This window comes from Monomorium pharaonis, chromosome 7 (assembly GCF_013373865.1).
Source record: "Monomorium pharaonis isolate MP-MQ-018 chromosome 7, ASM1337386v2, whole genome shotgun sequence".
In the NCBI taxonomy this organism is placed as follows: domain Eukaryota; kingdom Metazoa; phylum Arthropoda; class Insecta; order Hymenoptera; family Formicidae; genus Monomorium; species Monomorium pharaonis.
In genome coordinates, this window is record NC_050473.1 from 9,311,795 (window position 1) to 9,333,230 (window position 21,436).

At 43.4% G+C, this 21,436-nt stretch overlaps 1 protein-coding gene across 28 annotated transcripts in view; it reads right to left on the bottom strand.

Moving 5' to 3' along the window:
* Nucleotides 1–21,436, bottom strand: part of LOC105835899 (CUGBP Elav-like family member 4) — a 569,131-nt gene that overhangs the window by 68,587 nt on the left and 479,108 nt on the right. For 16 of the 28 annotated variants that reach the window (XM_036289652.1, XM_036289662.1, XM_036289661.1 and 13 more), the window contains one exon: nucleotides 17,520–17,645. The exons of 7 other annotated variants lie outside the window; for them this stretch is intronic. In XM_036289652.1, coding sequence (XP_036145545.1) covers nucleotides 17,520–17,645 — 126 coding nt within the window. Of the gene's footprint in view, nucleotides 1–17,519; nucleotides 17,646–20,369; nucleotides 20,442–20,493; nucleotides 20,643–21,436 lie in introns of all 28 variants that reach the window. 5 more of the 28 variants (XM_036289663.1, XM_012679552.3, XM_012679553.3 and 2 more) reach the window with 2 other exon arrangements.

Genomic DNA, 21,436 nt, shown 5'->3' on the forward strand with positions numbered 1-21,436 from the left:
AGTTGACGCGATACGGATCCTTATCGCGCCTCGCACGCCTCGCGTGACCCGGGGGGATGGGATACGAGATCTAGTTTGACGAGCCCTCAATGAAAGGTCCGTGCGATATAACGTGCGATTTAAATAAATCTGTCACGCGAGTCGTTATTTATATCGCCCTTCTCGCCATTCACCCTCGGAATGTGCTCGCGTGCGGGATTTGGGTGCACTGCCTAAGGTCAGAGCCGAAATGTCGAATCCTCTCGATACATTAAATGCATCATGTACATTCGGTGAATAGATTTGCACTTCTTTTCGGACAACGATGATTGATCGCCCGATGCTGTTTATCGAGATGTGCGCGGAGTAAATCAAAATAATTCTCCGAAAACAGTATCCGTGAGCTGGTACCAGTATCGTGATTATTATAATGAAAATTATAACTTAACTTAATCGTTACCGCTAAAATGCGAAATCTGAAATTTATATATTTAATTTATATATCGCAGATATGTAAAAGCCAATTAGAACGTCCAACCTGTTCGCCGAAAATGTGGGGATCGGTATTTTTCGGGTCAGCGACAAGTTTCCCGTCGAATGGGACTTCGGGGATGAGGACGAAGGGTCGAGAAAGAAAATCAATGTGGTGAATGAGTTTCAAACATAACTACTTGCCGCACTATCCATGTTGGGGTGACTAGCTTTAGGGTGAAATTTCGTGCCACGTAAGCGTATACCGGGTGGCTCGGAAATGTGAATTGTAACAAAAACGATCGTTCTGTACGTTTCATTTTTTTTCCGTCATAATTTCTTTATCATTTCTCTACGGAAGATTCGGAAGAAGTGATTTTTTAAAAGAATCCTTTATTCTATATTGTACAGCACATCTTTTTTAATGTAGTGTATTATTTAATGTAGTGTAAGGTAATATAATTTATTGATTCTCTTTTGCAGTTTATCTTTTAACTCTTCTTCTTGTAAGCAACGAAGAAGAATCTTGATCAAAACAAATAGTTCGATACATCGCTCGTCATAACGACCAACATATCACTTTATCATTTTAATATCTTTCAAATTCAAATTGGATTTTCAAAGTCGACTACAATTTTATTAATCAAATAATACATAATTTACTATTAACTTAGATAATATTTATATGTTATAATATTTTTATATAATATAATTTTACGTGTGTGTAATTTTATTCTGGCCATATTTAATTATCATACAGCTGGTACATCAGAATAAATAACGTGAAAGAAATACAGTGAAAATTGGAGATCTTGTCCTGAATATCTTTTAATCGTAGCATTGAGTATAAAATGCCCAATTTTCTGTATTATTTTCAAGATTTTATAGATGTCCAAACGTTCAATCCTTATCGATTATTAATGTTGTAATTATTAGCCAAATTCACAAACAATAAAATAATTCAGCAACACGCTGGACTGTGTAGTCGACGTAGCAGGTGCTTACAAAGTAATTCGTATCGATCGCTCGAAATGCATCGCCACATAGAGATTTGCCATGGCCATGTTCGCTATTAACCCGACGGCCTTTTGTGTTTCAACCTGTCTCGGGCAACGTTCTCGGGCGTTAACGTAAATAATAACGTGATAAAGAGAAGAGGGAGACGGAAGAGAGAGAGAGAGAGAGAGAGAGGGGGGGGGGAGGGCTGTCACACCTACCGCTTTCAGATACAGACGAAAGTACCGGCGGAATTCGTTGCATCGGTGGCCACAGAAATTGTTTCGCGGTATACCACGGACGCATATGTTTTCGCGAGCACGAACATATTGCATTAGCAGCTGTCGGCGACGTGAAGAAAATGAGTAGCTGAGAAAGAAACGACCCGGCAAGATTACGGCGGCAACACGGTTAGCGGGCGAGATTTTAGTGAAATCATCCAACTTTTTATTTCCGCGTGTCTTCCCACAATTTCACAACTTGCGCTATATACACAGATTTATTATTTTTTTTGTTGTTTTTTTTTCTTTGAGCCATTTTTATTTCTTTTCCAATTTCTGATTTTTTTTAGTACCATATTCTTCTCTTGCGTGTCCGCGAAAAAACCTACAATATGTACTATTTGGTAAAGTTCTTGATAAAATGTTGTTAATATTATACATATTATATGTATATAGTTTTGTTCAGAGTTCTATATGCGTCGTTTAGTTCTAATTTAGTTCTAAGCATGTTTGCTAATCTTCTTTTTAAACAGTTAAGCTTGTATAAGGAGTTTCTGTCCGTAAATTGTTTTTTTGAATAGAATTCCAAGTGCGGAGATATTAAATATGTTTATTAGTTAATATATTGAAGAAACCATATTGATTTAAGCAAATATTAATTAATATGTGCATTATGAATAATTATGCTTTTAAAAAATAGATACTAAAAAGTTAAGGAAAAATTAAGTTTAGATTCTGAAAAACTCAGAGAAAAGAGTCAGAAAATTTTTTTTGCTAAGTATGCTGGACACCCTGAAACCTTCGCTTGTGATATTTGTAAAAAGGTTGAGAACAATTTTTAGCTTTTAGCTTTTTTGAGAAGGATTAGAAATTCAATAGACCTCGATATTTTCTCTCCAATTTTAACGTTTTGCCAAGATTGCCGTGTGACGTGAGATATTTGCTATCACGAAAATGTTCATTTTGTTGTCGCTCATTTCGTCCTTTACGTACTGATTTTTTATTGTTGCTAATCGAAAAAGCAGAAGTGAAAGAAAATAAGCATGCACATCCTGATCTTCATTAAAACACCAACTGACCCTTCTTAGTGATTGTCTGAAAATGTGTACTGACTAAGATTAAATGTAATCACATGCGAAATTCCTACATGGGGTGCATAAAGATTTTCATGAAAATTCCAAAATGAGGTGCCGCGCCGACGGTAAAACGTTACGCTAATGCGCGTGTCAGCCTTACTTTCGCAATACGGCGCGACGCCCAGGTATTGTTCCTTTGTCGGCAACGTCAGCGACATCGTTAACGAATCGATAAGACCGGACCTCATTGTCGGGCGGAATAAAGCGCGCCGGGATGCGCGCGTGTTACCGACGCGTTCATCTGTGGGAACGTCACGCGTCCCACAAGAGCGAAATGTGTCAACGTCCGGCTATGTGTCGCGGCCGATGACAATCGCACTGGATTATACGCGACGAAAAACTATTTTGGCCGTGTCGTTCCTCGGTTGCAGCGCGCCAGCGTGATTTCGCTGATATACGCACGTTGGAAGGGGAAAAGAGACGCCGACGCGCGGGTGAGAGCGAAAAAGCGCTTGATATTACAAAATCCCATGATTCGCGTCAGCATCTCGTTATGTATCCGACGTTTTTATACATATTACATTACCGGTAATGTCGTTTATCGGACTACTGCAGACTTAAAATGTAATATACATTTTACGGAGGGTGTGCGCGCCGGCCGGGATATTTGGCAGGGGCATTAAATATTCCGTTCTCTTTTGATACATTTTCAGGTTTGCGCTTTGTCGTTATACGTTAATTACAAAATTAAAATATTAATTGCTCATATAAAAGTTTTTTTTTTTTTTTTTTTTTCCGTTAATTTAAGCTCCGCTCGTATATCCGAGGGTGCACACAGGTCCACGCAGGTCCACGTGTTAATACTCGACGGTTAAATACACCGACGTTAAACACACTCGCTCTTCGTAATGTTTAAAGAATGGAAGACAGTTAAATTAGTAGGACTTTGTCTGAGAGAGGAATCGTACAAAAGAGTGTCAATATTTTTGAAAAGTGGACTTTAAACGCGCGGAGAGAGATGACTCGCTCGCTCGCTCGCTCGCTCGTTCGCGTCTTCCCTTTTAATGTATTTACAAAGGAGGCGAGCCAACCAAAAGAGGGAAAGAAACCGCCCATCGCCGTCTTTTCTCCACATCCGTTTGTAAGGGGTGTGCGCCGCTGCGAAACGCCATGCGGCGAGGGAAGAACGGCGGACCCTCATCCCGTTGTTTCCAGCTCTCTAAATGGCAGCTCGCCAAGTGTGCTAACACCCTCTCGTGCACATGCAGGAGCAGAGCAGCCCTCCTCTCGCTACCCTTTCGCGACACGCACGCCCAGGTCCCATTGAACGCCGCGGCCGCGCTCACGCGTTGCACACGCGGGATCCGCACACAATGCGCGCAAACACTTTGCATTCGTAAACATGCGTAAACAACGACGGGCGGTTTCGCACCTCAAGGTACAAACCTCGCTAAAAGTACGCATCGTCGTCCGTCAAAATCGCGCCGAAATGAAAAAGAGTGGCGCCTCCTCTTCCCCATTTCCCGGTCGATCGCGTAAAATTTTTCGAGTTTTAATCTCGCGACGATACTTCATCTAGCGAGGCAGTCTCGTTTGATAGAAACTCGCGCACCGATAATTATATCGAGTACGTGCTTGCGTAACTGAAAGTCGAAACATCAACAGCAATTGACGAATAAATGTAGCAAACGGCAAACTTGATATTTAACGACAAACACATTCGATATCGAAGTTTCGATGATACGATATGTTTGAGTAGAATTTGCTTTAACCTTTCGCGGACCTTTCACAAAACTAAAGTACTTCAACGAAAGCACGATTCTATTCTCAATACACATGAAAAATGACTATTAATTTTGCTGACTATTTTTCAACAACCTGCCAAAAAAATGTTCATTTATCTACCTATAAGATAAGTTAGGGTATGAGACGACCATCTGATTTATATTATCTGCTGAAAGGGAACAAAAGAATTACTACTACAAATACACATACGCACATACAAGTGAAGAAGATGGAAGGTTAAACTATCCGCCGTGAAGTCCGTGCTCTACGCTGAATATAATTCTTCGCACCTTTCATCGGGTTAGCTACATGCAGCTTCGGGGCGGAAGTGGCAGCTAAATGGTATCTCCAGGGGGAGAGGTTAAGACGTAATTCGGTTTTTAATTGGTTTTTGCGGGAGGCGGATTTCGCTCAGGGCGTTATGAAGTTTCGCGAACGGACGACGAAGTTGGCGCGATATCCGAAGTCCGGCACCTTTCTTTCTTACTCGCGATATTTCCAGACCCGATCAACCGGATTAAAGAACTCCATCGAAGCCGTTATTAAAAGTTAGGTCCCTCTGTCTACCGGTCGTTCACACGAATTATGGCCAGCAAGCATCGGCCTCGCTTGCAATCTCGTTGATCACTGTGACATGGCGTTCCCCTATTGTTGAGGTTGTAAGCAACAACAATCGGGAAGCAACGTGTCTTTGTTGGCATGGTACAAGGCGGCATCAAGCCGCCATTGTGCGCATCAAGATTTACCGTCTTTATATTAATGCGATTACCGTCTTCTGGTTCACGAAGGCCGTAAGGAAGCACGCGGTTGTCGTAAGATCCTCGGGGGTCGTCTCGCAACTCCTTGGTTGCCTGCCTGACACCGCGTCAATATCCTCCACCGAGGGCGGAGGGGGGAGGGGGAGAGAATATTGCACGTGTGTGGTGGGAGCCTTCTTCGTCAATATCCGCGAGCTTTTCACTCGACGTGGCTCGCAGAGATGACGGGAGAGAAGGAAAAGCGCGCGCGAGAGAGGATACCTCGGTCCCCTTCTGTTAGCCTCCATACGACGGCTTTTGCCCGTCAACCGTAAATATACCATATTGCCCATAAACCTTCGCATTCGTGCATTACCCATCCCGATTCGACGCCTCGTCCCTTCGGCAGCTCGTGGCTGTGTGTTATCGAATAACCCATGGTGGGCAGCTTAACAGACCGCTCTAAAGCAGCATCCTCTTTCCCACTCTCAACCTTCCTCAATTTCCCTCACGTCTGTCCAAAACCTTCATATCCGATCCATTGCGACGCGACTTGGCGATTCGCAAGTCTTTTTTTTTTTTTTTTACGAAAAGTAGACTAATCTGTAAAAAATTACTCGATCTGTAAATTATCACGATTTCGTGCCCCTTTCGTCATTCTCGATCATAGAATGTCGCGTCGGTATTATGAATTTAATATTATATCGAATAATGCTATATTCGTATCATGCCGCACGAAATAATATTGCGCAAGTTACTAGCGAATGTTTACGGGATTTCCATCCGGTTTACGATGTTGCATATTGATCGTAAAAAGCTATTCGACGTATTCGAATCTGAGCCCGCAGCAAGATTGGTAAAATTCGCGCAACGCTCAATAACGATTCTTCATGATTTTACGGATGACTTACGTACATAAAGCACGCCGAACCAGATCGGAGTGTAATAATTCAGCGACATAAAAATTTATGACGGACAGAGATTTAACCGACACAAGCCATAACAATTATAACTCCATTGTCGTAAGTTGAACGTGAAGCGGCAGAAATATCGCGACATAATCGTGATGAAAGAACAGTATAAGAGCAGTGTTAATATTAAATCTCCCAGAGAACTGGTAACGGCATTATTAATAATAACTAGCTATACTATATATACCGGTCGAGACTCTAGAAAGCCGTTAAGAGGAAAACGACGTTTTCGTAGCCTTTACAGGTTGTGGGGCATTGCAGAACTGTGTCGTAAAGTAGCATGGGAAGAGATTTAATAATCCATTACTAGCCTCATCGCCCTCGTGTTCGCGTCGTGATCATCGACATGACATCAAGTACGGCCGTGCTTGTAACCGTATAATCAGTTACAAGCAAGTTTTGTAAAGCAGGTCTTCTTGCGAGTAACGTGTACTGACGCCTCGTTTGCTTTTATCACAATGTCGATAATGCCGCTGTAACAGTTATATTTCCATGCTGTCATAGCAAACCCGACGGTTTGTCATCCGCACGACGCAGAAATTCACACGGGACAAGACAATGTAGTCGCACGATTCTATCTTCTTATATTTCTTCCTCTTTTTTTTTTTTTTATCTGATCTCATTCACCGCGCGATTTGTGACTTCTCGTTTGTACGAAGTGTGCCGCCGTACCTTTTTTTTCGCAATACGACGCAGCAATGCCGTAGCTACGAATACTTTATTGCTTTTCAATTTGCAATCATTCTTACGTTAACACCGACCCAGATCTTTCGCGGATAAATCAAAAACATGCAAAAACGGCGACATATACACGTACAAGATTTTATAGGTTTTTTAAAATAAAAAAATGACCGAAGCGTGTATATGCTATCAGAAAAAACCTGGAATTTTCATGGAATTTTATTGGAACTCGGGAAAATTTAAAAAATTTTACATTTAAATTTAAATTTTATCTCTCTTTTTGACATTATTTTTTAAATCGTTTATTTGAATTTTCGATAATGCAAAACGTCGACACAATCGATTAGCAATAAATATGGCATACACATTCACATACATTCGCGAGTTTTATTACTTACTGAGTATTTTGCTGTATCTTTCTCATTTAGCAATTCAGGTTATTTATACAGTATCTCTCGTCAGGAAACAATTTGATCAGATGTATTTCTTGCAACGGCGCTCTATTGAAATCGTATAACGCGATTACGGGTACCTCGGACATGCTCCTAACGATTCCATATGCATCTCGCATTTTTACGCGATTCGTAAACAGATTGTAGTCGCGGTGAGCTTTTTTCCCCAAGATTTTCGCAGGGCGATCGAGCCTCCGGGAAGAGGCAGAAGGGGAGGGAAGGGGAGGAAATTCATAACGCGGCACACGCACGCGGCACTAGAAATTTAATAATCCATCTCGTATCTTCGCGTCGCGAGACGTGATCGTCGGCGTATACGGCAACGACCACGTCGTAATCGTAACGAGGAATTTTACGAACCGTTCTCTCTTTCTCTCTCTCTTTTTCTCTCCCTCCCCCATGCTTACCGCCGCCGACCGGTTTATACCGCCGTCTCCCTCGTTTTATACAGCCCCTCTCGTGCGCGCCCGAAGTATCGACGCACCCTACTGTGTCCCCCTATTGCGGCCGATGCGCGCCCGATCTCTCTGCCAACCCTCGCTGTAAATGCACTATGAAACTCGTAACGACGAGTCAGCCTATGTTTCTCACGTAATGGAAATACCGCTGCTTATCCGCGCGTTAAACGATTCAGCCACGGCTGGGTACATTACGTGCATCATTACGCTCGTGGACGGGCGACCGACGGGGCGTGCGGGGAGGCACGTCCTACCTTTTATTTTTTTTTTTTCCATTCTTTCCTTTTCTTTTTTCCGTTTGTCCGACGCGTATTATCGACAGGTGAAGAGCGATAGATGAAGGACCTCGTAGGCCCGACGGAAACGATCGTTGTAGTGGCTTATAACCCCGTTGTCTCCGGGATTATCGTCTTGCTCGACATCCAGGATTAACGATCACGCCAGATGACGCGTGGAATGGTACGTTGCCGATGCGGCGCGCGCGGCCTGCGATGCTCGATATGTCGAATGCAACGGAAGCGCCCTGATCGCTTATTCCGCGCAACTCCACCAGCGCGGCGTATCCTACGCCCCGATCTCGTCCCGGCGGAAACTTTCCCAACACGCTTCATCACCGCTCGCCGAGCCTCGGTCGAGTTTCATAACTAGCTAATCCGACCCGTAATAGAGAGATCAGGCAGAGCTCCGACGAGGCGTGGTCATATATATGTATATAATATATATGGTGCGCACACACACGCGCACACACACACACACACATATCGCCATGCTGCAATCTACGCAGCACCGAATTACACCGGGGAGGATATCGTTTCGGTAACTCTTATTCCAGCATCATCCGTTAGTAAAGCACGGGGATCAGTTACACGTCGGGAATGTAACCGCACGCGGCCGGAATAAGAGCGTACGGCACACGTAACTCCGATCGCGCAATTTCCGTCAGCCGATGTGCGACCCCACAACCGAGTTACGACGATCGAAAGTTTATCGGCGATAGCCTCCTCCTCTCGCTATTCTTTCAACTTTTCTTATCAGATAAACGCCACCCATCTTGAAAGGTGATGGAAGATTTGTCGGTAACGAGGAATCTAAAAAAAGGAACTCGGATCCTCGAGTTCTTAGGGAGACGCGATGTCGGTCGTCATCTCCGTCGTCGCCGTCGTCGAAGCGACGCACTGTGTTGTTCCTGTCCCCCTCCCCCTCCTCCTCCTCCTTCCCCCACGCAGCTTTCTCTCAAACTCTACCACCTTACCACCGTTATGTCCCAGGGGGAAGAGGGGAACGACGATGGAGCTCTTCGTCCAATTATTTTTCCCTCGCTTCGAAACATTTCAACGCCACTTCAACGAACGAACTCGTTCTATTCTCGTTGCCGCGCAACCCTCTCCGCCACCCTCCGTCAGAACAGAACCGCGTCACTTCTTCCCCGGCTCGCTCGCTCCCGGCCCCTGTCGGAGTTACGTTCCCTCCCGGCTGTGCGTACGCGATCTCAACTGGGCCGCCCCTTAACGCGGAGTCCGCATTATTTCAATTGCGCGAACGGCAATAATTCACCGCGCTAAGAAGATTATAAAATGTTTATGAATAATGGAACAAAGTATATATTCTGAGCGGCGCGGCGGGGCCCTTCTATGTACCGCGAGACGTGGGAAGGTACGCTCGTCGAGGTAACGCCGCCACGATGAAACAAACACTCCCCCTCTCTTTTATTCTCTCTCTCTCTCTCTCTCTCTCTCTGCGATGGCAACCGAGCCACGTGTTGTGCTACTCTGTGTGCGTCACGATTGCGCAACCGTGTGCCGTAAGCGCGATACGATTATTCAAACTGGAGAAACAATTCCGTGCATTAAGTCGTAATAACATTGCGCGCCGGTATTCCCGATCCTCTTTTGTCGCCGGGACTCGCAAAACGCGGTATTTGGTACTCGCAGCCCCGGCCGCGCTAACTATCGGGTGGCATTATGTAACATTTAACCACCCCCGGGCACGAGAGAAATACAATAGATCATGAGTTCGCGAGTTACTGTGCGAACAATGCAATTACAGAGAAACATTATATCGTTCGCTTCAAGATCTCACTTTAACGGATGCGGCGGCGAGGGGGGGGAAGATGCTAATTTACTCAGTTTTAACATCCAAGTACCAACATAACCGTCTATCGCTTTATGCAAACTTAAAGCCTCTGATGTGTCGCTACAAACATATTCGATTAGCAATCTCGCGCGAATAAGTGAGTTATCATTGGGGGATGGGGAGGGGGGGGAGAGGGACAACTAAAAACACATGATATTTCTGCAATTAGCAAGCTACTGAACGTTCTATGTCAATATGTTCTTGCAGCCGATCCGTTGGTGCACGCGTTTCATTGACTAGAAACGAGTGTTTAGGGATTAAACACGAGCAGCGGCGTATAATCGGTTGTTTTCTCAGTACGTTTGTGTTCGGTGCGATTTATCGTCGTGGTGATAGCGCCGCCCTTTAAATCGCCGCTCCAGTTCGCCGATTACAACACTCGTATTTCGGTGTGCCGTCCGCGCGCAAAATCATTTCCGATCATTTTCGATGGCGCTACGCCGTTTTTGGCTGCAGCGACGTAAAGAGATTGCCGATGGCCGCGTTAACGATATTGCTGACGGGAAATATGACGAATCAATAATTTCCTCAGCCTAGCATTTTATGATGGGGCATTAAACGAGCGATGGTTATCGACGATTAATCGTTCGGCTGTCACTTGCACCGTGCCCGTCCGCGCTCGCGGGCGTGTATCGTGCCTTAATACGCGCGCACAATTTGCGTCCTTTATCTTCGACACGCACACGGAGCGTACGCCTCCATTATTGCAGCAGGCGCGGCGTATTACCGTGTCGCGGGGATTATAGGAAAAATATCCTGCGCTTTACGGGTACATCCTCATTATCGCTAGGCTATAAACTTGTCGGTCCTCATTATCCTGCAGGACCGTGCAGTTATCACATGCGGCAAATTCCATTAATAATTTCACTTATTACCGACGCGATGCAAATTGTAGAATACAAACGTAGCGTTTCTGCATCGCACTTCCGAGGCGCAGTGTACAAAATTACGAATATTAAATTTCCCCGCTGTAAAAAATTGGATTGCACATTAAGTTGAGATAACCGGTCAATATTTATAGCGGTAAAACCACCATCTTCTTGGTTTCAGCATCGCCACCACCTTCCGGCGCCGCTCTACCCTGCGAAGGAGGGTGCTCTCGGGTGGAAGCTCTCAATATGTCCGACCTAATCCTCTCCCGGAGGACTCGGCGTGTCCCCTCTCGCGCTTTACTTTGCAATACGTACAAACATTTCGAGCCCAGCTGCGCCACGGGATTTAGGAGCTGAGCGATTAATAAATGCTCCGTACGACGAGCTGGCACCAGGACTCTCCGACAGCCACTCGACGAGGAGGCTGCCCGTGATTTACCGTCCGGACTCGCGTGTCTGCATCCAAGCCCCTGCCGCTTCGTCTGGATTTTCGGTGATTCCGCGGCATCGTTATGATTTAGTGCCGCGTTCTGTTGGAAACATCAACGACGATCGGTCTCCCTCTTTCAACGTTCGGAAACTTGGGACGGTATAAGATGTCGAAGCGACTGACGAGTAAGTAGTAATACAGAATCCAATAACTTTTACATGTAATTTTCAAATAATCTATTGTAATTTTATATATATATATTTTTCTCGACAATCACTTTATATTAAAGCTTTATACTAAATCTCAAGTCTATTTCACTTTCAAAATAAAATTTATACCAATAGTAAAAATCAATTTTTATCAATATTTTTTGAAAGAGAATGGCAAAAATTGATCTTTCTTTTATTAAAAATGTTAAAATTTATCGAAAATTATTTTATATTATTCTTCGCAATATTTAAATTCAGTTGGTGAAGAAATTTTTTAAATAAAAAACATTAGAGAGTTTAATAAATATTATAGAAATAAAGAAATATCCAACTACGATTTCTTGCGTGTAATATTGTTTCGAATTCAAGTTAAGATTAATAGTTAACGCTAGTCGAAGATGCAGACGAACGACGAAATTGCCTAGTGGTCGTGAATACGACCGCTACATTAAAAAATTAAAATTATAAAATATTAATATTTTTCCGCTAAAAAGTTTTTCAAATTCAAACTTTGTAACAAAATTATTATAAACTTACAATCTTTAACTTGTTAAAAAATCTCTTTTATATAACAATATTTATATAATAGTTATTCACAAAGATGGCTTATCACTTGTGCTGAATCATATATGTAATATTTCTATATGGGCGTGATTTCTGTCACGAAGTCAACTGTCAGCAGAAAAAGTTTAAAAGCAACTTTGAAGTCAGACTGAATACGAACGTATAATTGACTAACAGCTGACAAATGTCTCGACTATAGTCGGCTGTCAGTCAGCCAATGTAAGTTACTTCTAAGTCAGCCAATGTAAGTACTTCTAAGTCGATTTATAACCACATAAGTCGACTTTTAATCAATTTTACACCGTCTGTTTATTATGATAAGAAACAAAAATTAACAGAGCCAATCGGGTTTTTTATTATCAGTTTATTATAAGGTGTCGTTCTTTTTAAACTACATAGTATATGATTTACCAATTAAAGCAAAAATGTATTTTATATCAGTCCTTATATTAGTTCTTTTTATCAGTTTTTGTCAGTTTATTTCATTAAATAAAGTCCGAGACGGTAAAAATCGGAATTTGTCATGATTTTTATCACGCACTCGATTTTTCCGTTCAATTCTGGTTATTAACCTGCATTAAAAACGAAAAACCCGGGAGTGTTTCCGGTTTTACGGGACCAGCCTCGAGCTTTAATATCTTCTCTGGCTCGAAGATAAGGTTGCGAGAAAAATACTCGGATATCAATTTCACTGTCGAACTGCACGATGATGTGTGGCACGCGTCTTGGTCGCGCGTATCAATTTCATTTTCGGATCGGCGACATCAGCGCCGTATACATGCACGCATCGGCAGTATTTACGTAGTGGTTATTTTATCGGAGCCCGACCTCTATTTTCGAAGCACACTGATAAATTCGCCCTACGGTTTATTCTTCGCTTTTTCGAGCAAACATTGATATTCCATCGACGTCGACCCGCACGGCCGTGTGGTGCGTATTCGCGATGCGCGATTAAAGATCGCTGTTGACTCGAATCGAAGAACGCAAATCGAGTAGCCGGAAGCACGCGGAATTTATTTTCGCATGCAAATAGAGAAGAAACATCAAACTCTGCGAAACGGGAAATTAATCGTTTTGGTTTCGGGTTTGCGAGATGAGGTCTTTCTTTGATTATATGAAAACGATGGTGTTTTTACCAGATCCAATTGGAAAAAAAAAAAGAAATCTTTACTGACAAAAGTTTAATTACATACGCGTTACATGAAAACGTCGATTTTTGAAAATTGGCCTCGCATATTTTTAAGTTATCCCTTGCAAAAGAACAGATAAACAACGATAGAGGGAGATACAAAGACTTGAAGGAAGGGAGACGAAAATTTGAGTAGCTCTCTAAAAACACGAGGGTGAGTCGCGAACCTTCGGGGCAGCGATTTCAGAGCCAGCTCAATCCGAGGGTCGCTCGGTCGACTGTGCCCGCGTATGTAGTTTTATAATTATTGCGAGCCTCGGGGGATCACGGGGGTTCAGGCTTTGTCGTATATGAAATGCATGCGAGCGCATGTGCGTGCGACCACGCGTCACACGTGCGCGACGATCGCATACGCGGTGAGATACGTTATCTCCTCCGAAACCCCCTCAACCCCCCCGTAACACGAGGGACGAATTCGCGCGCGAGTGCGTAATTCGAAGGATTTTGGCACACAATCATACGGACGGGGACCCCGTTATCTGTGTGGAACGCGGGCGCGCGCGTTTTCTTTTCTCGCACAAACGCGCAACTTCGAAATCCATCCGCGCGATGATAAATTCGCCCGCGACTGCGACGCCCTTCGGCGCTCGCTCGTCGAGATCACATCAGCGGCCACCGTAAACACAATGTAAAGTTCAGGTAAAAGTTAAAATCGCTCCGAGGCTCCGCGCCGTCGCGCCGGTCGATACTCGCGTGTGCCTGTTCGCGCGCATGTACACGTACAACATCGCAGCCAAATGTATACAATATACGTGTGCTTTCTCGTGGAATAGCAAACACACGTACACGTACATAGACAGAGTCTTGGCGGAGGAAACGAAAATTCGATGGTTCGATGGGCGGTACCGCCCGCCCGCCGCAAATGTACTCGGTATAGGCAGATTAACGCGCATTTACGAAACGCACTGTGTGTGCGCGCGTGCACGCACACTGGGGGGCGCGTTACCTGTGCGTTACTACTCCATCAACCCCTTCACTCCCCCCTTACGTTTGGCCATGTCCTCCCATCTCTCTCGCCGCCGCCGCCACCCTCGCCGCGTCGCCTCCTCCGCGCGCGCAGTAATCCAATCATCCGCGTCCTACGATTTGTACGTAGTAATTCCGTCTGTTTGATCATCCGGACGGCTCGGCTTTTCTCTGCACGCGCTGCCGTTTGTTTCAATACGCGCGGCCTTGCTTGTGCGCGTGCATATACAGGTAACGGCAAACGATACGCGAGATTTGTATCGGTAATCGCTGATTGGTGATTGGCGAGACCGTTGACGGAGTGATTCGATCATACACGGCGTGGAGGAGTATGAAAAATTGTAACGTTCGAAAAATGGCTGTAATAACTGAACTTTTTCCCAGGCGCGACGACAAAACTGCTATATATAGGGACAAATCGGTGATGGTTTTATACAGTTTACTAGACTTTACTTTTTCATCTCCGCGGCACAGCGCGGGCGGATAAATTATTGGACAATTAACAATGTTTAATTAGCAAAAAACTTACAAAGGTGATTTCAGTTATAATAAAACCATCGATTAATTTTTAGGTATACGATATAATAATTAATGCAATTATGCCGAACCGTATATTTTTCATAAAGCATGATTTTTACCGCGTGTAACACTCGTTACATGTAGATGAAGCATCCTTTTTGTGCTGCAATAACTTTAATTATTAAATCCGTACGATTCGAAAAGGTACAATTTTTTATCGTCAGTATTTTCAACACGTGCACATAACATATAGCGACATAACTTTCAATTACTAAAGCGAATACGTACTGCCGCTTGCGTATGAATTCCACGGCGGGTACATCCATCCCCCACCGAGTAACTTTGTTCTGATATCAACGTCCAGGGACGAATGTCGCGGTTGGTAATTACGGCGGAATTATCTCTGGAAGATTCGCGTTCTAGGCGTGCGGCGCGTGAGTGCTCGGAATTGGAACTCGTTTGGAGAAACGGACGCGGCCGCCGTGTGGTTAACGTCCCAATGGTCGCCGCCGATCGACCCTGCCTAATCTAACGTCGGAAGGTTAACTTTCTGCGAAGCGGAGATTAAGCTCGAGATTGCGTTCAGACCTCGCGTGCTTCATTTCGTCAAAGGTATTGTAATTGTCGGGGCCGACATACCTGAGATTCTCGGCGGGTAATCGCGAATGCATTCTACGTGATAAACCGACTACCGGTTGGAAACTGTCGTCGTGCTGCGCGCGCCCGTGTAATTTTAATTAAAGAGCTCGGAAAGCCGGCGCAACATCGTCGTCCTGGCTTTCGACAAAGAACCGGAGCTCCGACGCAACGGTAGAAGCCGAGAGAGGACCCGGCGGGTGGGCTTGGTCTTTGCTGGAAGCGAAGGAGCACAGACCTCGCACATTGTAAAGCTCTTCTCTCTCGCATACTACTTCCGTTACTTCTCCGCCCCCCCCCCCCCCGGCGTCCCCGTCGCCTTCTTCTTCTTCGTCGTCGCGAGCGAACACCGCGCGCCTACCTGCCAAAGACGATGGGCGCGCTGCGTTACGTCACCGACTGCGAATCAAAATCTTATTAACTGCTGAAAGTGAGTTTCACTTCAAAGTGGAATTTAATTACATTCGCGCCTGCCTACCCGCGCCCTTTCTACCCGTTTCCTTATTTCTTCAGTCTCTCCCCCTCCCTTTGGTTTGCCCTATCTCTCGACTCTGCTCTCTCACTCTTTCTTCCTTTTTCCTTTCCGCTGGTCCCTCTTGCTTTTGCATTTTCTTCGATCACCTCTTCCGTAGCTCGTTGCTACTACCCTCTCCCTCCCCCCCCCCCTTCGTGTTGCCTACCGAGTGAAGACGCATCGCGAAGTCTTCACTCTTGAATGAAAATATTTAAATTTCGCCGCCTCGTCCACCGGAAATTATTGCTCTCGCCGCTTCGTCCGACTGCAGCTCCGCACCCACTTTTCGTCCGCCATTCTGCCAGTTATCCCCGCCCGAATTACATCCATCCCTCGCCGCCTACCTACCCTTCTGTGCTGTTTACAGCGCGAGCGGATATTCAAATGCCGTCGCGATTATATCCTTCCGCCTGGGTTTAGTCGTGCATCATCGTCGGGCGGTGAGCCTCTGTCTCTTTTTTTTTTCCTTCTCGTAATGTCTGGTCGAGGCAATTGCCTTCTTTGAGATAGTCGTTCTCTCTCTCTCTCTCTTTCTCCCTCCCTCCCTTCCTTCCTTCCTCTCTCCCCCTCTTTTTGCTGCCTCATCTTGTGATTAATTTCGCGGAGTCCGTTCGCCCCTAACTCCTCTGAAAACCAGGTGCCCCGGAGAGTCTCTCTGCTCGCTTCATCGTTCAATGAAAACGCCTGAAGACGCCGCGGATTATGAGCTTTGTGGCTCTCTCTCTCTCTCTCAGATATTGATGTATTAAGTGTCCAAGGTTACTACACTACCTCTTTTCTTATTTCTTTCGATTATTTTGTATAGGTACATTTTTTAAAGCAAAATGTTAATGAATACGTGACGTAAAGATGTAGAGATTTTTTTAATATCACCCTTCGATGCAGACAGATTGTAGAAACTCGATTTATTTGTTTAATTCAAATAAATTTTATTTTAGCAAATCTGTAATGTTCTAGTTGCCATTTAAACATTTATAATTAAATGTTGACAGAAACTAAAATTGCAATTAGCATTTTGTATATTCTATGCATATCATGAAATTTATTTTTAAGAAGAAAATGAAACAACAGCGTTGAAATTACGCAAGCTTTTACTTCGGATTGTTATTCGGATTCCTTGATTTTTGAAGGATTAAAATCGTACGAGTGGAAGAGGTAATGCGCGGCGAAGACGCGAAGTAAAATGATCGTGCAGTAAAGAGTATCCCGCCCTGCATCTAAAAATTGCACAGATACTCGTATTTTTATGGACAATGTGCCTATGCTTTTATCCCACGACATAAAAATATACGCGCACCACGTTACGGTACATTTAGTACTAGAGAGAATACGATTTTCGTGTTTAATTCTTCAGGGACTGAAGGATGCTATTTTTAAATTCCTTTATCGGCGATCTTTTATGATAGCTCGTTGGTTGCAATATTTGCGATTCTCACGCTTGTTTTTTTTTTTTTGTGAATTTCCTACAAATCTCTATCGATAAACTGAGATAGAAAGACTATACTTAAGTATTTTGTAGCTATTTCGAGAAGATATTATTTCGAAGAAGCTTGTAGGTGAAAATTAATTATTTGCATCTTGTTTTCACACATACGTACATGATCATGCAATAGTTATGAAATATCTATATTCGTGTAAAAAGTTGGCAATGGGCACTCACCTCTGCTGCTTCCGTCGGGTCCACGGAGGATGGTGCACTCCTCTATTGAACCGAAGGTAGTAAACAGCTGTCGCACATCGTCTTCAGTTTGTTGCTTGCTTAACATACCAACGAACAGCTTTCTGTCTGCGGGTCGACGACGGCGCGTTGCGAAATAGAGGGAACAGAGAAAAAAAAAGAAAGAACAACGTTAGTTAGTTCTGTATGCGAGCTAAGCGTTATAGGCGTTAAAGAGAAGATCTTGCGGCTAACACCGAGAACGACAAAGTTACACGGTTACACCAGCATCCACCATCCTAAAGGGAGGGGGAGATAGGGATATATAGATATATATATATATATATAAAAACGTAGACATATCTGTGTGTACGGTACTTTCGACGCGCACGATTACACTCGTCATTACGTCAACGTGTACATCTAGTAGCATTGAAAACCGCACAAGTGTAAATGTGTGTGTACGAGTTACACGTATGTTTTCTGTGCGACAATAGTAACCGAGAACAACCACGGGAACAATTATCATATACCGATAACAATATAACATACATATGTAACAATGAAAACGGACGTTTAAGAGGGACGGAAATCGTAGTAATAGAGACGAGAAAAATAATTTTACCAATGTTGAATCTACATTCGATATTATAACAAGTATATTGAAACCGAAAAACGAATGACACACGAAATCACGATAAAATCAGATAGGATATTAAGCGATCCAATTATGGCTAACACTCCCGACGGTGATCCGTGTCGAGTCGATGATTTTTTTCGATTTTTTTTTTACAGGTGTGAAGAAACAATTCCGGTAAAAACCGCTAATTTTAACGGACAGAAAACAATGTATTCTCGAAATGGATCACCGCTAGACAAGTTAACAATGAATACTTATTATATTCTGCAGCTATTTCTAAGTTATGCGCGAAAAGTTGAATATAAAGAAAAACTGATATTTTTTTATTTAAAAATGTGATTTTATTATATTTCTGACGATATTCGGGTTTAAGAATTTTTCAAGATTTTCAAGAAAAAAAAAAACATTTAGATTTCCGTTTCGCTTACTTTTAAGATGGATGCAGCTTTAGAAACTCAGAAGTTTGACAAAAAGTTTTAATGAATTTCGCTTTCAAAAGTATTTCAGACTAAGCAAGATTGTGTAAAGCTAGATTTATTCTAAAATGGGTGTAGTTAAGTATCGCGAATCAAATTTTGAACAAATTAGCGACAAGTTTAGAAATATCTGCACAGAATGTAATATTAGCGCGCATGGATGCGTATGTGTGTACGTATGTGTGTCCTCGTGTAATATCAAACAGTATAAAACACGACCATGGCTGTGCGAGATTCACAATTAGTAGGATAATACAGGAGAGAATTTTAATTGAACTGGAAACGGAACATGGCAGGTTGGAAAGTGGTTCGGTCGACTGTTGAGAGATAGGGATGTCATATAAATTGTCATATATATAATATATATATATAGAATCAAATCTAGGTAATACAATAAGATAAACGTAGCTCACATATATTATATCATAATCAGAAAATATGTACAGAGGTGATAAAAAACACATTGACAACGAACGAGACAACACATCCAACGAGCGAGCCACTATTATATGATCATAGCTGTAAAGAGCGGTATATGTATATATATATAATATTTTTATATATATATATATAATATGTACGATCAAATGGTTTTGTCCATACGAATATGGATATGCGATTAGACAGGGGTTTCGGGAATGTAAAGACGAGACGGGACTATGGACTTAGAAACGTACAATAAACTCGGTACTCGGAGCAAAGGGTCGTTGCTGTCGTACGGTCGGTAGACGCTCTAAGACCGCGATTTTCTCATATATTCACATCACTTTCGGTCTATTGTGCCGGTCTGTAGAATTCTAAGAGCGTCCACGCCACGCACGCCTCGTTGGCTTCAACGAGGCTTCAATAGTGTGATGTAACGGCGGTGCGTAATAAACAGAGCAAAAAAAAAAAGAAACACGAACGACAGGTTTACGGCTACAGGTTTCAGTCACGCATGTGGGTACGCACAACACTGTCTATAATACCTTCTGTAATGCGTAAAACGTTGCGTATCGTGCCGGATGAGAGACGGATGAGAAGGGGATGGCGAGACTGAGGAGCCCAATAGCAATAATAGAATTTCCATCGCGCGGATAAGCAGTGCGCGCTACCGGAAGAGCGTGCGAATTATCACGATTAAATTTTCAGCTGCGAGCATCTCGAGAATTTTGTCAGTGATTTTGATTTTCGAAATCGTGTTCGGGGAAATTGAGCTTTTGAATTTCGAGCCAATTGTTTGTGCCAATTCAGAGCCGAACTGTAGACGTGCACACGAATCCCATGACCTAAACGTACGCGAAAGTCCTAATGAGTCCTAATGAGTCGCGCGCGTGTGCCGAAAGCTTCGAGAAATTTGAAACCTTTTTTTTTTTTTTTGCGAAATTTGGACGAACACTTTGTGTAAATTTAGCCTCCCCGGCGGATGGATATGCGCACCGGCTGCACTAAGTCGGGCTAAGGGATAGTGATTCGTGAGGGAATGCTGGAGTTCGGTGGTTCAAACACTAGCGAGCAGCAAAATGAACTTTGCGGCGGGCTGTGCTGGCTGAATCAGCGGTGTTGGCGTGATGTTGGCGGAAGAGAATTGGGGGGTGGGGGGGGCTGGGTAGTTGGACCCGTTTCTCTTTCCTTATTCATTTTGTTCTCATTTCATTGTGGGGGGAGGTTGGGGGGAGTACTCTTTCTGCCAATTTGCGGAGAAGAAGAATAGAGGTACTGGAAGGAAGCTAGCTATCTCCTGGAAGTCGAAGTTACCTTCAGCGGCCGAAACCGGTGCTTCCTACTTCCAGAAGATGGCACAGGCGCTCCCGTCGTCCATCATGCACTCTGGAATACAGAACAGAAACAAAGAAATGGCATTGGACCCAAAAAATTGCACCATTCGTTGTCTATATGAATCCTCGCAAGATTCAATTCGATCTTAGCCTCGCCCAACTGCAAATTGTACTCGTGCGTTTCTTTCGTATACTCGCACAGTACAGGACATTTCTTTTGATTGGATCTTCTGCGTGATGAATACGATACGACCTATCAGATTATAAAAAAAAAAAATATGATCAGTAACAAGAACATCGTGTTTGAAAGAATCTATGCGTTTAAAAGCTACATTGAGCGAAAGCTTCTCTTTTGTAAATTCATTTTATAATTGATTGTTATTACTAATCGGTTTTTAGGTACTACATTGAATTCATTTACGTAGTAACTATTAAATCTCATTAAAATGTATATTCCGTTATGTTAAATATCAAGTACAGATATTTTCGATTTTAACAGAGCAATTAGATATCGTAATTATAGTAACCTAATTTTCATAATATAATATTAGTCGTGGATATTATGCAATCAGTTTAATAATCGCCGGAATTAAACTATTACGAAATATCAATGGCACAGGTAATAACAAGATTCGAAACTCATACGCTGGAAGCATATTATCTCTCTCGTATTGTACATAAGTATGGGGGAAAACAATTTTATTTTGCGCAGTGTATACACTGCGGTGTGCCTTTAACGGCGTTAGGTATTCCATATCAATCGTGTGTAAGAGTCACTATGTAACGAACCACAGATAATTCGTTGTAATGAGCTGCGATAACACGTTCGTCGTATAAAATTCATACTCGCGCCGGCGGCGCGATAGACTGCACGATAAAAAATGTACACCGCGTGTACCAACCATCACGACCGCGTGCTGATAATCATCGGCTCGTTTTCTCTACAGAGTTGTCGCGCGCGCACGCGGGAGGGGTGGGGGGTAGGCTTCCTCTTCGCGCCCGCGCCGTATCTTCCCTGTGCACACCTTGTCCCGAGAGCCAATTTTA